Genomic DNA, 14,875 nt, shown 5'->3' with positions numbered 1-14,875 from the left:
TTTTTTTTTTCAAATTGTTTTGTTAGTTAGTTTTTTTTCAAAGATTATCCGGGAGACCCATTTCAGTGTTGCACAGGAAGCGGAACGGACGTAATTTGTTGGTGCGCACGCTCCTCTTCCGGCCTCTTTTCTAAAGCCAGCGGGCGAAAATGGTGAGATAAACTGAGCAGGAGAGACATCTCTTAACATCTACTTAGTACAAAGTTTTTCTTACACGCAATGTAGGCTATCCGATGTCGAATCAAACCGGTCACTACTGGGCGTTAGTATTTCTGTGATGATGCATCGATTAACTGAGTTTTGTGCAGTTTTGGTCTCGACCATTTGCCGCTGTTAGCATGGCGCTTCGACACTGAATGGATTAAAATAGCTGAATATGATGAGATTGTTTCACTAATACACGTAACTTACTGTTTTTTAACGTATTATCAGCAACGTAAATAAATACCGTCTGTTGTGTGAGCTGGTGGTTAATGTGGCCAAGTGTTAGCTCAGATGGTAGCTTCAGTCAATGTGTTCATGCTAATAACAATGTTGATGCCAGTTACCGGGGCAAGTAAAGCTTTGGAATGGAAATTAATGAAACTGATGTGTCACGGGGGTAAAGAAATATTTTTGTGCACTCCCATTAATATGTGGAGAAAACAGTGTTTCTGCTTATTACCAGGAAACGTGTTTCTGCATTATTTTGTTAAATGACACTTTCTCCACTGCACTCAGACAAGTGATGATCCTGTGAATTACTTCTGAGCACTGTTAAATATTGTACTGATGGATGGTTTTAATACTGTGCAACAGGCTTTGGTATTTGAAGTATTTCTGAATCTTGTTGCATGCCTCTCATCATGTGTCCTGCCATCTTCCTAGCGCTGGTCTTGTCAGTGATGTTCTCAAACACAAATGTCTGAACAAATGACTTTCTGTGATTCATCCTTTTGTACTGAGACAAGACTCCCTGCTTTTTAATTTACCTGTGAGACCGTTTCTCCAGACCTTCTTCACCTAATGGCTGGACTTCTGTGTCTCTCTTCAGACGAAGGGTACATCGTCTTTCGGAAAGCGCCGGAACAAGACGCACACTCTGTGCCGTCGTTGTGGGTCCAAAGCTTACCACCTGCAGAAGTCCAGCTGTGGCAAATGCGGCTACCCCGAGAAGCGCAAGAGAAAGTGTGAGTGACCTGAAAGTAATGTCACACTTCACCCCAAATACAAGTGACATCAGTTTTCAAGATATAGTGTTGAATAAGTTCAAGATTCAGACATGCCGGACTTTGTTTGAGATCAGTAGCCAAAAATGGCCCAAGGCACTGAGGTAAGTCTAGCTCCTCTGTCTGCTGAGGAACGTCGTCATCCTGCAGCGTTGATCTGTGAATATTTTAAGAAGATCTTGAAACCTCATATTGCAATAACAATTTGAGCATCCCTATCATTTGTGGTGGTATGTAACCTGTGGATGAAGTTGATATGCTTGCTCTTAAGTATGCACTCATTTCCTGCGTAAATGTTCATATTTCATCTTGTACCAGAGGGTTGTCCATCACTGTGTGTGTTCTCTGGAATGAAAAATAGTTTTGACATGAAATATCGCGTAAACAGGAACTGAAATCGCAGTGAGTTGTTTAAAACCTCTCCTTAGGCTTATGTTATAGGAGAAATCTAAAAGTTCACAAGGAAATTCTGCCTGTTGTAAAAGCTCCTGGGAATTGGGTTATTTTGTTCTGGAAAAGGCAGAAAAAGGTCAGTTTTAATTGTCTCAATTTAGGGCCTTTCTTTCAGAAGATGTTAAAGTCAAGTTTGATGACAGTTCTGTCAATGGTAGTGCTGTGTACCCCCAATTCACTGTTTCACATCAAAGTCTCAAATTGACTCAGTTGCAGTTTTCTGTAGAAATTTTTAGTATATGAACATTTTCACCACTTATACTCAAAACACAAAGTACGTTTAAATTAAAGAATGTCAAACATTACTGGACCAATCTGACTGGGTGAAAATGAAGTGGGGCTGCATATGGCTCCTGAACCGATGCCGCTGTGAGGCTTTGTCTCATGGAGACGTCTTGTGTTGCAGACAACTGGAGCGCCAAGGCCAAGAGGAGGAACACCACTGGCACCGGCCGTCTGAGGCACCTGAAGGTTGTCTACCGTAGATTCAGGTGAGAAACATTCAATGGTTTGATTCATTCCTGGAAATGATGACGGTTTGGTAAACATGTAAATAATTCCTGTGCATCAATGTGTTTATCCGGGTTCCGTGCTTTTAAAGACTCCTCAGGTTTACCAGGCTGCAGTGAACTCACAAGAGTTTGAGGTTTAAGTGAGAAGTTTGAGTTTGGTTTTCATTAGGGCTGCCACAAACGATTATTTTGGTAGTCGACTAATCACCGATTATTTTTTCGATTAGTCGACTAATCGCATCATATATAAATTAAAGTAGAACATAGTTTATCGCACCACCATGAAGCTGCTCTTATAGAGCCACAATTAGATTTCAGCTTTAAGTGTTTAAGGTATATTCTAACTCAAAATAAAGACGATTCAGATGAGAGTTCATTAAACCTTTATTGAAATATGCAACAAACACTTGTTTAACTGTGTACCATAAAGTGCAAATACTTGAGTAAAATAAGGAAAAGGCACTTGCCTAAACAACACAAAAATTAATCCTTAATGTTAATTTTTTTTCTTAATTTGTGTTTGGCATCAGTCAACCATGGAATTATTGAAGTTTTCGTCTCACTGACTCAAAACAAAAGTGCATTTTGTGTTCAGTGCTCAACTGCATACAACTTTATTCCACTCTGACTCTACATAATCCCAAACTACACAGGGCTCTGGCTCACCGCCAGGACAGTCAGCATTTCTACATGTTGGAGACAGGCTGCTCTCTCTGGGAGCAGATGTTCTGCTGCAGAGAGAATCCGCTCCGATGGGGTGAAGCTCTGAAACATAACGGTAGAAAACATCAGCGCGACGTCACTTCTTATTAAAACACATCACTGTTAGAACGTTACAGAAAACATGAAATGTGTGCTAAAGGCAGCTAATGACTCAAATCGTCACCGCTAATGTTAACATTGACAGCTATGAATAAATGGCAAGTTAGCGCTCTATGCTAATATTATTAGCTTACCGAGACGACGGTCAATCATCGTCGTCCCGAGCCACGACGTGCTTCTGTTTCGGCTGCTCATGCATCGCAGTTGTGCTGCCGTGGAAGGCCGGTTCTGTCCTGCAGATGCTGCACTGCACTTCTCTCTGAGGTTTTCTTGTCATGCTCCCACACTTTGAGCTCCGCTGCCGCCGGGCGGCCATGTTGTCGCAGCTGGCACGACTGCGCATGTGTGTCGAATACAGAAAGGCAGACGCAGCAGTAGAAGGTACCACGGCAATTTCGGGACAAAAACAATTACAAAAAAAAAAGAAAAGACTCGTCGACTGTTAAATTAGTCGTCGATGATTTTAATAGTCGACATAATCGTGATTAATCGACCAATCGTGGCAGCCCTAGTTTTCATGCATGTCCCTGTAGACTGATGATTACCTGCACTGTCCATAAGACTCACTGCTGCTGAACACGGTTCAGCCAAAGTGTTTTGATACTGCTGGGCTTTAAACGAAATACCTGTCTGCGTCACAGCCGCACTGACTTCATCCCTTTCTGGGTTATTTTCTCTGTGGGAATGTTTAAATGCTGAAGTTGAGTTGTGGGCGTGTCCTTTCAGCTCATTCGTCAAGTTCAGTCACTGCTGCTCTACCAGTGATGGTCAAATGAAAATGTCTGAACATATGAGTTCTATGTGATATCAGCATTTTATCTGAGGTAAGAGCAGCCGGATGACAACGTGAGGTGGATGTGTTGGATTCTAAAGAACCAAACTTTGTGTTGTTCACTGTCTCAGTCCAAGGCCTCGTTTACACGTCAAAACGTTTGAATGTTGGAGGATGGCTTTCGCAGCAGCGACCAGAGGAGCTGAAACTGTGCTGCTGCTGGATATTATATGTTAAAACACCAGGACTGGAACTGGTTTCCTCCAGAGGGTCATGACTCCAGTCCACATTGTCCTGGTCCTGGTGTCAGTCCAGATCCTCCTGGACTTAGTAGTTTGAGTCGACAGTCACCGAAACAACAATCCAGCCTGTTCTGTCCATATGGATGTCTGTGTTCTGTTGGTGTGATGGGAGCCTGGTTGTTTCTGTACCGGTGGACCCAGCAGCTCCTGGCTGGCTGGTCCAGTTCTCTGGAGTTTGACACCTGTTCTCTAAAAGCAGGTTTGATGCTCGGCCTCTGCCGTGCGCCCTCAGCCACTCTCACGGCTGTGAGCGATGCTTCTGTGACGTAGAACGAGTGTTTTCAGCCACTGTGTGTGAGGAAGGAGGTTTTGACGGGATGGACTGTCCTTTTGTTTTCCAGGAATGGCTTCCGGGAAGGCACCACCCCCAAACCCAGACGTGCCGCCGTGGCCGCGTCCAGCTCCTCCTAAAGGACATTTCTGGATCAATAAATGGGATTGAACAGCCCCATCACCGTGTTGTCTCTGTCTTCACAGACACACCATTGATTACTTCTCCACAGAAACTTGATGTATTTGTACCAGTCTAGAAAACTATTGGAGGGCGTCATGTCAAAACCATCCAATAAAACGTTTCCAGAATGTCCTATCAGCGTTGTCTTTCGGAACAAGGTGAGCTTACAGAAGTTCTGTTCATGGGGCAAATCAAATCAACCTTTACTGATGAATCAAGTCAAACTTTATTTGTAAAGCACTTTACATATTCATAAAAACAAAGGGCTGAGCAGTAAAAACAGTCACAAGAAAACCGCACCATTATGCACACACACACACACTCCCATTTTATTTTGCACAAAAGGGGACACATGGCACTGAGCATCATGGGAAACTCCACCAGCGGGCCCCCCAAGAACCAGGAGCAGTCAGAGGTCACTGATACTGGGGCTCCGGCGCCTGACCCCCAACCCCGCTAGACCAAGGGAACCCCCACGCTGAGGTGTGGAGACCCCTGGGACCAGAGGACCAGATCCAACTCCCGGTGTGGAGGACCCCCCTCAGGGAGCTCTGGAGTGCAACCACTCAAACCGTAAGAGGATACGACACAAGTTCTAAAAAAATAAAATTAGAAGTACATATTGATGATGGAAAATAAAGCAGCTTTCAGATGTAAAAGCGACACAAAGTGCTTTACAGTATTTAAATAAAAAAAAAAACATTGTAAAAGTAACCTGTCCCTCCCGCCCACGACATACACAGTACCACACCTACGAACACACACGCTCTCAGGAGAGGCCTGGCCCGGCACCACGCCTCCGTTCAGCGGGAGGCGTCAGGCCGGGACGGCTGAGGGGGTCGGCCCCCCTACCCTGCACACCGCCAGGGCTACAAAACTGAAACTTGAAAAGAAAAGACAGGAATGTTGGACTGGATAAGATGCTTAAGGTAGGATACATTAAAATAACATTTTAAAAAGATTTAATGGAAAACATTAAAACAACACCTGCATAATAAAATAAATGAAAACTCACATTGATATTTTGAGCCAGTGTAAAAGATCTGTGCTCTTCTTATCCGACCTGAGGAGAGGCCCTGCAGTGAGGACCGGCCAGCGCTGCTCCAGGAGCTTTCAGCTCTGCAGCTTCATGGAGGGAAAGTCATGCGTCCAGGAGCTTGAAATGATTGACCCACTTCTTCCTGTGAAGATGAAACCGGACGTTCTGCAGTAAATAAGCCCCGGTTTCAACCTCTCAGCTGACTGGGAGCTTTTCTTGTAAGGGATCTGTGTCAAACATGAGGTTCGTGGGCCAAAACCACCATCAAGCAGTTCCAGTGTGGCCCACCAAAACCAAGCACTTTGGAGCAGGTGAAGGAAAACACTGAAGCTAATCGTGCTCATCATCAAGACAGCACTTTATTATAAACATAGATCTTCAGTGGATCAACAAATGAATGTGCTGGAAGTTCTAAACCCTATTGTTTATCATTCTGTCTCAGATCTCACAATTGCAGGGCTGCAAATGGCTACGTGTCAAAAATGAGACGTGAACCTCCAGTTATTGTCTGTTCGATGCTCTGGCCAACAGTCTGTCTCTGAGCAGCGTTTCCAGGGTCAGACCTTCAGGGCGTTGGGGTCAGAACCTTTCTTCCAGCGTGCTGCCACATCCCGGTATCCGCCCACATCTCCACTGCAGCCCCCGTTACTCACCCCGGAGGAATGGAGCAGAAGTAGGTAAGTGACTGCTCCTGCACTGTTCGTTCTTCTCTGGACCCAGAAATGCTTGTTTACATGACGTCTTGACGTAACATCCCCACAGAGATCTCGGCTGTCCACAACATCACGAAAGAAAAGGAGCAGAAAGAAGAACAATCTTATTACATCTGCCCCTTTACATACGAATTAACAATACTCAAAAAATCATATTCACTAAATCAAAATTTTCACCCGCAACAACTTAGTTTTCATTTTCATATTTATCCAATGTGGAATTTTTTATATGTTTCTTAAATGTCATAATTGTTTTGCACTCTTTGATTTCCTGTTTCAGAGTATTCCATAAGTTCACTCCTTTCACCGTAATGCTTCATTCTTTGATTTTGGTTCTAAATCTGGATCTTTTGAACACGTCTATTCCTTTAAGATTGTATATACTATGTCTCATTTCAAATATATTCTGAAGATTTACAGGCAATAAATTCCACTTTATTATATTAATAATAACTAGAAACTGGCCCTCAGAGAGGCAGACCTCCGCCACAGCTCAGATCAGTCTCCAACAACCAGAAGAACACCAGATATAATCACACAATTGTGATCGGGGTGTGATCGGAGCCGAGCGCTGCAGCATGCGGCGCCTCTCTCTGTCGCCCTCTCTCCCTGTGTGTGTGTGTGTGTGTGTGTGTGTGTGTGTGTGTGTGTGTGTGTGTGTGTGTGTGTGTGTGTGTGTGTGTGTTTATCTGAAAAGGAAAACCAAAAAGCAACATAATTTATGTTATTTTACTTCATTTTAATTGGAAAATTGACCGGATTCTCTCGTATTTTCCGTTCCTGACTTCCTGTGTGGTGCGATCTGCTCTGTCCAGCTTTACAGCTGGCGGTCCACAGCGCGAGTCGCCACGCCTCCTGTATGAACCGTCAGAGAGGTGAACAGGGGCGCCGATCTGACAGTTGGTGCGCGGCGCTTTCACTTCCGCGTCAAAAGCGGCGCTTCCTGTGTGAACCAGGCGTTTCTCCCCCCTGTCGGCGGGCCTGCCCAACCATGTGAAAGACTCCCTATCTCTCAATGACAAAGAATCATTTAACAAAATCCTGGATCCAGACAGTGATCCGGATCATCACCAAAATTTAATGGATTCTAAGTTGCCCAAGACCCCCCTTTCCACAAAGTTTCATTGCAATCCGTCCATTACTTTTTCCATAATCTTGCTAACAAACCAACAAACCGATATGATTACATAACCACCTGGCAGAGGTAATAAGACATTTTATTTGTACAGCGCTTTTCAAGGTACTCAAAGTCGCTTCACAACACAGCAAATTAAATTAAAAACAACAGCATAAAATCAACAGCAGTAAAAAACACACACACACACACATTAAACATTAAAAGCAATTCTGAACAGGTGGGTTTTGAGTTCTTTCTTGAAGGTGGGGGGGTCGGAGCAGTCACAGAGAGGTGGGGGCCGTGAGTTCCAGAGGGTGGGGGCGGCGATGGAGAAGGCTCTGTCTCCCCAGGTTGGGAGCCTGGTCCCACCCAGCAGGGACAGCAGGGTGGAGGTGGAGGAGCGGAGGGAGCGAGATGGAGTGTGGAGGTGGAGCAGGTCTGTGAGGGGTGGAGGGCCAGATGATGGATGTGGAGGTGGAGCAGGTCTGTGAGGGGTGGAGGGCCAGATGATGGATGTGGAGGTGGAGCAGGTCTGTGAGGGGTGGAGGGCCAGGTGATGGATGTGGAGGTGGAGCAGGTCTGTGAGGGAGGGAGGGGCCAGATGATGGAGTGTGAGGGTGGAGCAGGTCTGTGAGGGGTGGAGGGGCCAGGTGATGGATGTGGAGGTGGAGCAGGTCTGTGAGGGGTGGAGGGCCAGGTGATGGATGTGGAGGTGGAGCAGGTCTGTGAGGGAGGGAGGACCAGGTGATGGAGAGCTTTGAAGGTGACCAGGAGGAGTTTGAAGTGGAGTGCTGGGGGGCGGGGAGCCGGTGGAGCTGGTGGAGCTGGTGGAGCTGGTGGAGCCGGTGGAGGACCGGGGGGATGTGCTGTCAGAGCGGGTGTGGGTGAGGAGGCGGGCAGCGGAGTTCTGAATGTACTGGAGTTTATTGAGGGTTCTGGATGGAGAACCGGAGAGAACGCTGCTGCAGGCGTCGATTCTGGAAGTGATGAAAGCCTGGATTAAAGTTTCAGCAGCAGAGAAGGAGAGTGATGGGCGGAGTCAGAGAGTGATGGGCGGAGCCAGAGAGTGATGGGCGGGGTCAGAGAGTGATGGGCGGAGTCAGAGAGTGATGGGCGGAGTCAGAGAGTGATGGGCGGAGTCCAGCTATGTTCCTGAGGTGGAAGAATGCAGTCCGGGTTATGTGTTTGCCTTATACATGATTTTTAGGATACTTAAATCAACAATATCATGAAATTTCAATACTTTCAGTTTATTAAATAATGGGTTAGACGGCTCTCGATAATGACTGTTTGTAATTATCCTTATAGCCTTTTTTTGTAAAATGACAATTGTCTGTAAATAAGTTTTACATGTCGTACCCCACACTTCAGCACAATACACGAGATGAGGTAAAATCAATGTGTTATACAATGTTAACAAGGCACAACTGTTCAGAAAAGACTTAACTCTATGTAACACAGAAATGGTTTTCACAACTTTCCCTTTGGTGTAATTAATGTGAGATTTCCACTCTAGATCGTCGTCAGTCATCACTAATAAGAATTTTGTTTCTGTTACATGATGAATTTCAACTCCATCTATTTCGAGTTTTACTTTCACTTTTTCCTTTTTATTATTAAACAACATTTTTTTTTTTTTTTGGCATTTAGGATCAATCCGTTTAGATCAAACCAGTGTTTTATTACTTTCAATTCTTCATTCACTACTTTTGTGACTTCTTGTATGCTTTTACTTGAATGGAATAATGTGGTATCATCTGCGAATAGAATTTTCCCAAGGTTGGACACTTTAGCAAAATCATTCATGTACAAATGAATAACTTTGGCCCAAGTATTGAACCTTGGGGCACACCACATTTAATTTTCCTTTCAGATTTAGTGTCATTAATATGTACATATTGGTTTCTGTTTTCCAAGTAACTTGAGAGCCAATGGTGAGCTACTCCTCGGATGCCATACATACTCATTTGTTTTTTAGGAATTTTGAATGATTGATGACGTCAAAAGCTTTTTGTAAATCAATGAAAATACTTAAAAAAATAATTGTTATCGATCTCTGTTGCAATTTTTTCTGTGAATTCCATTATTGCCAGTGCTGTGGAACGATTAGCCCGAAAACCATATTGACTATTATCCAAAATATTTTGTTTCTGTAAGAAACTGTCAAGTCTTGTTAAAAATACCTTCTCAAATATTTTTGAAAACTGTGGAAGTAATGAGATTGGACGATACTTAGAGAAGTTGTGTTTATCACCGCTTTTATAGAAGGGTATGACTTTGGCCAATTTCATTTTATCAGGGAAAACTCTCGTGGTTAATGACAGATTACAAATGTGAGTGAGCGGCTCAATGACAAATTCAATTATATGTTTCACAATGATCATATCCAACCCCTCACCATCAGTCGATCTCTTATTTCCAAAGTTTTGTACTTTTTTTAAGATTTCCTCCTTTTCCACCTTTTCAAGAAAAATACTGTTTATTTGATTATTTATTAAATTTTCATCTGTATTAGGATTTTTTGGAATATTTGCTGTGAGATTTGGTCCCACATTAGCAAAGTATTCACAAAATTCATTTGTTATTTCTTTTTCATCATATATTTCAATATTTTCCTTCACAAAGTACTTTGGATAGAAGTTTATTTTTCCTTCTGTGTTTATTACCTTGTTTAATATTCCCCAGGTTGACTTTATATTATTTCTATTTTCATTCAGTTGTCCACTGTAGTAATCTTTCCTCCTCTTTCTAATTATCCATACTAGTTTGTTTTTATATTTCTTATACTTGTTTTCAGCTTCTTTTGTTTGTTCTTTCAAAAAACTTCTGTATAAGTAATTTTTCTTTTTGCAAGCGTTTTTTATTCCCTTTGTGATCCATGGTTTATCATTTCTTTTGTTATGTTTGTTATTAATGCACAAGTTTTGTTATACAAATCAATAACTAAACGCATTGTAGGCTTCATTAACATCATCAACATAGACGGCATCCCAATTTTGTTTCGTAAGATCTTCCTTTAATGCTCTTAGTGCTTCCACTGATCTGTTTCTTGACATTATTTTACTCTTGCTTTGCTTTATGTTATGCTTGTACCTGCACACAGCAAATCTGGGTAAATGGTCACTTATGTCAGACTGCAGGATCCCACTCAGCACAATGTGTCCAGTCATATTAGTAAAAATGTTATCGATGATTGTTGCACTCTTGGCTGTAATTCTTGTTGGTTTATGTATCAATTGGTGCTGTTTGTTTTTTTAGCGAAGCCACAGACAACAGTACACTCTAACCATTAACAATGGAGAACACGGACATTATCAACCTGTGACTTTCTATTCAATACATTTTTGTCAGGAGTCACAAAAATTGTCAATTGTCTGAAATGAAGGAAAAAAACATTAAAGTTGTTGCATGTTAAAAACTAATATTGGATTCATGGTTGTGTTTATTGACAATTCAGATACATTTGATGACATTTTGTGCTTTTGTAGCCAGGTTTAACGGTTTCTCTTCTTTCTTTTTCATGGATTTTCCCCTCTCGACCTGTTGAAATGATCTGAGCTATTTTAGCAGTGTCTTCCTGTAAACTCTGTCATGGTTAGAACTGATGATGCTGAGTCAGCAGTTTCAACTTTTTTGGACATGTTTTAGAGATTTACCATTCACCATTTCACTTGTTTTTCTATATTTTGTTATTGTCTCCGCCAAGGAGGTTATGTAATCACGTCGGTTTGTTGGTTTGTTGGTTGGTTAGTCTGTTAGCAACATTACGGATAAAGTAATGGACGGATTGCAATGAAACTTTGTGGAAAGGGGGGTCCTGGGCTAGCTTAGAATCCATTAAGTTTTGGTGATGATCCGGATCACTGTCTGGATCCAGGAATTTTTTAAAGGATTCTTTATCATTGAGAGATAGGGAGTCTTTGACATAGTTGGACATAACTCAACAATAAATGACAAGGGGGCTTAGAGAACATTACAGTGTCAGTTCTTCAATGACTCTCAGAGAGATCAGCTGCTGATCCAGATCAGGAAGTATTCCGGACACCAGGATCCAGAACAGACAAAAACAGGGGGGTTCCGGAGTGTCAGTCGCTGTGAGGAAACACACTGAGATATGAACAAGCAGCAAACAGCTTTCTCCCAGACATTGTTTGTGTTGGGGAGAAATAAAATGTTTTTTAGTATATCTGGTGTTCTTATTGTTGTTGGTGACTGATTTGAGGTGTGGCGGAGGTCTGCCTCTCTGAGTGCCACATTCTAGTTTTTGTTGATTTTATGTCCGTGGTTTTGATTGGTTCCTCTGTTTTTAGCAGACCTTGCTGTTTGAGCTGTCATTAGCCTGGAGATCATCATTTTGGGGAACTGTGTGGTTGCATGATTGTTTCATCATGTAACATCATGCCTTGCATTTTTCCCCTGATTTAACTGTGACGGGGCGTTTTCAAAAAGGTGTTCAGTGGCTCCCAGCATGTTGAAAAATGGCCTTCCTAAACATGAGAAAAGTTGTGTGTTTGCACTTGAAACTGATACCATGATGTAAACTGCAGGTTGTAACGGATTTCAACACACAGGCGCCATAACCGCTCAAATAAAACATTCACTTCCATCTGGATTTGGGGTTTACGCGTTTTGAAGTTGCATGAAGTTTTGCATCTGACCGAGCAAAGTTCATCTGAAGATCGATGGTAATCCGAGACCTCAAAAACACGCCGAGTCTAAATGTTTATGGAGCGGCCAAACAATGCTGAAAGCTCCGAGAGGAGGACTGGGAGGAGGTGTGTTTACACAGCAGGCAGGAGGTTTATGGCTGCAGCTGGAGGTGCTGCTCACGTCTCCCCGGAGTGGAGCGCCTCCCGTCTCTGCTTCCTCTGGTTCATGGCAGCTATGGTCTGCACACCGTCAGCAGATGTGGTCATTTTATCTGCTGAAGTATCTGCAGAGTTGCTGCCAGCTTCAGGAGGAGTGTGGCTTCCATCACAGAAGAGTTTTCACTTCTGTTTTCACCTTCCCGCTGCCAAAACCACCTGCTGCATATCTGCTCCTCCTGGCACCAGCCACTCTGTTTATCCCGTCCTCTGATAATGTTTCTATGGGCATCGGCTCAATATAAATACCATCAATTAAATATATCATCTTCTGATCTTCAGTTTTAAAGGAGGGGTATTAGTTGTTTTTTAGCCCTTTAGTATCAGTCTACAGCACTCAAGCAACAGCTTTGCCCAAAGTTGGATGGTGAAAGCTGCATGTGTTAAAAACAACTTAAATCAAATGTTCCTCTGCATCAGGCTGCCTCAGGGACTGTAAATGGGTCCCTGTCTCTTTAAGAATCTCCTCAGCTTAGTGACACGCCCCCTCAGAGCGTCCATCTCGGCTGTCTGCGGTGAATTTCCCCGCCAATGAGAGGGGAGGGGGAGCATGAGCTGTGCAGGCGGAGCTGCGCAGACTACGTCAGAGCTGGGGCAGAGCTGTGCATTATGGGCGGAGCTGTGCATTATGGGCGGAGCTGTGCATTACAGGCGGAGCTGTGCAGAACCAAGCGTTTCAGCCTCAGCATGGCTGCCAGGGGGAGATTCAGGCATTGCTCAAATATGCGTGAATGGTTCAGGAAACAACCCCATACGTCTTTTTAACAGGGAAATGACACTATAGCTTTATACAAAGCTCAAAAAAGTGGATTTTTCATAATACCCCTCCTTTAAGACTGCGATGGTCTCAGAATGGAGGCAGGCTCCTAACACGCTTTCTGAGTGAAGCTTGAGGTAGAGCTGCTTCCGGACTCTCTGGAGCGTTTTACAGTGGAGCTGCTGCAGGTCTGGACTACTGGAGAGCCTGTAGTGAGGCTCTCGCTCTCTAATCCATCTGCAGTGAGTGGAGTAATTCTCAGCTGATTCAGAGAACCAATCTGTCTGTCCTCTTCTTTTCTCTCTTCCATCCCCCCACCCAGCCCGGAACAGCAGAAAGAACCTGGTTCTGTTGGTTTCTTCTCCTCTGCGTCTGGTTCTGCAGGTGTCTTGCTTTAAAAAGTGTTTTTTTCCTTTCCAGAGTCTCTTATTGTGGAAGTGTTGAGTTTCTCCACTTGAGTGTCTAGGAATGACTGTGTTGTGTTTGTCATTCTCATCTGTAGAAAAGAATTCAATTAGTACTGAGTCCCAGTCCAGCTGTAGAAGACAGCTCATTCTTAAGCGATAAATACAAAAGAACACAACATGACACTGGTACAAACCTCACCCAAACACAGTACGACCAGCAGCAGTGGAGGCCTGAGAGGCATCAGCAGACCTGGGATCAGTGTGGGAGCTGCAGTTTGCCCGGATTACTGTGTCAGTACAGTGATCGTCTGTCCCTGTGGGGCGGGGGGACACTGTGGGGCAGGAGCAGAGGACACCAGAGGGAGTGGTGAGCCTTCCTGACCGAGCCGGAGGTGTTGTTCCGGTACCGCCGTGCGGAGGGGGGGGGGGGGCTGAGGTCTGCTCCTCCTCAGATCCACATCCTCCTCCATCTTCCTCTCGCTGATGCAGAGGTTTGGTGTGTGCTCAGACTCCCCCCTCCCCCGCCGTCGGTGTGCCTGTTGTCTCCTCTCCCTCTCAGCTGACTGTGTGTGGGCGGAGTCGGCCTGTCTGGCCCTCGGGTGGAGCTGCACACCTGAACGCCAAGCTCTGTGAAGCCCCCGGGTCCGTCCGCCCTCCGCCCGGCTCCAGGTTCTTGTAGTGTGTTTCTGCCCGTGTTGCTCCTCTGGGTGGAACAGTAATAATAATAATAATAATAATGCATTGGTTTTATACAGCGCTTTTCTGGACACTCAAAGATGCTTTACATTGCATTATTCTTTCTCTCCATACTGGGTGGTGGTAAGCTGCTGCTGTAGCCACAGCTGCCCTGGGGCAGACTGACGCCATCAGCCCCTCCCACCACCAACCATTCACTCTCACAACTTTCACACTTAGCCTTAATTCATAGTTACTCTGACTTACATTTGAATTTCTATGCATGAACTGAAATCTGCAGCGTTGAGTTTGCCGCCTTTTGCAGTATTTCTATGGGAAACAGCTCAGATCTGCTCCACTTTGCCAGAAACACATCTTACACTCCCGCCTTGTTGCCTTCTGGTTCTCAGTCGTGCGATGACTCTTCTGACTTTTAAAACCACAGACAGAGGGGACACAACATCCATCTGATGGCTTGCTTTATTTCAAGAAAAGTGAACATTAGGAGCAAATTGTATGTTTTATGAAGATAAATATGTCCATGTGTCACCTCCCAAGTGAAAAAACCCTCAATGTAAACAAGATGCTAAAAGGCTGAAGCTGGAATCAAACGTAAACAACAGAAGATCTCTCCTCTGGCTCGGTTCCATCAGTGTGAAGTGCAGCAATGCTCCTATTGTCCACTGGGTGGCACTGCATGAGGGAGTCATTGTGACGGTTCCAGTAGTTACCAAGAACTCCAGTTAACCTTAAAGAACCCATCCTCACTCTGTTTCCTG

The 14,875-nt window shown here is 44.1% G+C and overlaps 1 protein-coding gene and 2 non-coding genes across 3 annotated transcripts; all 3 read left to right on the top strand.

The window, feature by feature from the left end:
* The first annotated feature begins 56 nt into the window (after window positions 1–56).
* On the top strand, window positions 57–4,655 carry rpl37 (ribosomal protein L37). The gene is made up of 4 exons (XM_030085623.1): window positions 57–152; window positions 1,034–1,169; window positions 2,068–2,152; window positions 4,411–4,655. The coding sequence occupies exons 1-4, from the start codon at window positions 150–152 to the stop codon at window positions 4,478–4,480; spliced, it is 294 nt and encodes a 97-aa protein (XP_029941483.1). The 5' UTR covers window positions 57–149; the 3' UTR covers window positions 4,481–4,655.
* On the top strand, window positions 873–952 carry LOC115383549 (small nucleolar RNA SNORD72). Its single transcript, XR_003930716.1, has one exon. It is a non-coding gene; the product is annotated as a small nucleolar RNA SNORD72 (small nucleolar RNA).
* Window positions 3,747–3,828, top strand: LOC115383548 (small nucleolar RNA SNORD72). The gene has a single exon (XR_003930715.1). It is a non-coding gene; the product is annotated as a small nucleolar RNA SNORD72 (small nucleolar RNA).
* Window positions 4,656–14,875: the final 10,220 nt, after the last annotated feature.

This window comes from Salarias fasciatus, assembly GCF_902148845.1.
Source record: "Salarias fasciatus chromosome 7 unlocalized genomic scaffold, fSalaFa1.1 super_scaffold_4, whole genome shotgun sequence".
NCBI classification, from domain to species: domain Eukaryota; kingdom Metazoa; phylum Chordata; class Actinopteri; order Blenniiformes; family Blenniidae; genus Salarias; species Salarias fasciatus.
Note: the sequence above shows the minus strand (reverse complement) of the source record. Positions and strands in the feature narration are given on the sequence as shown.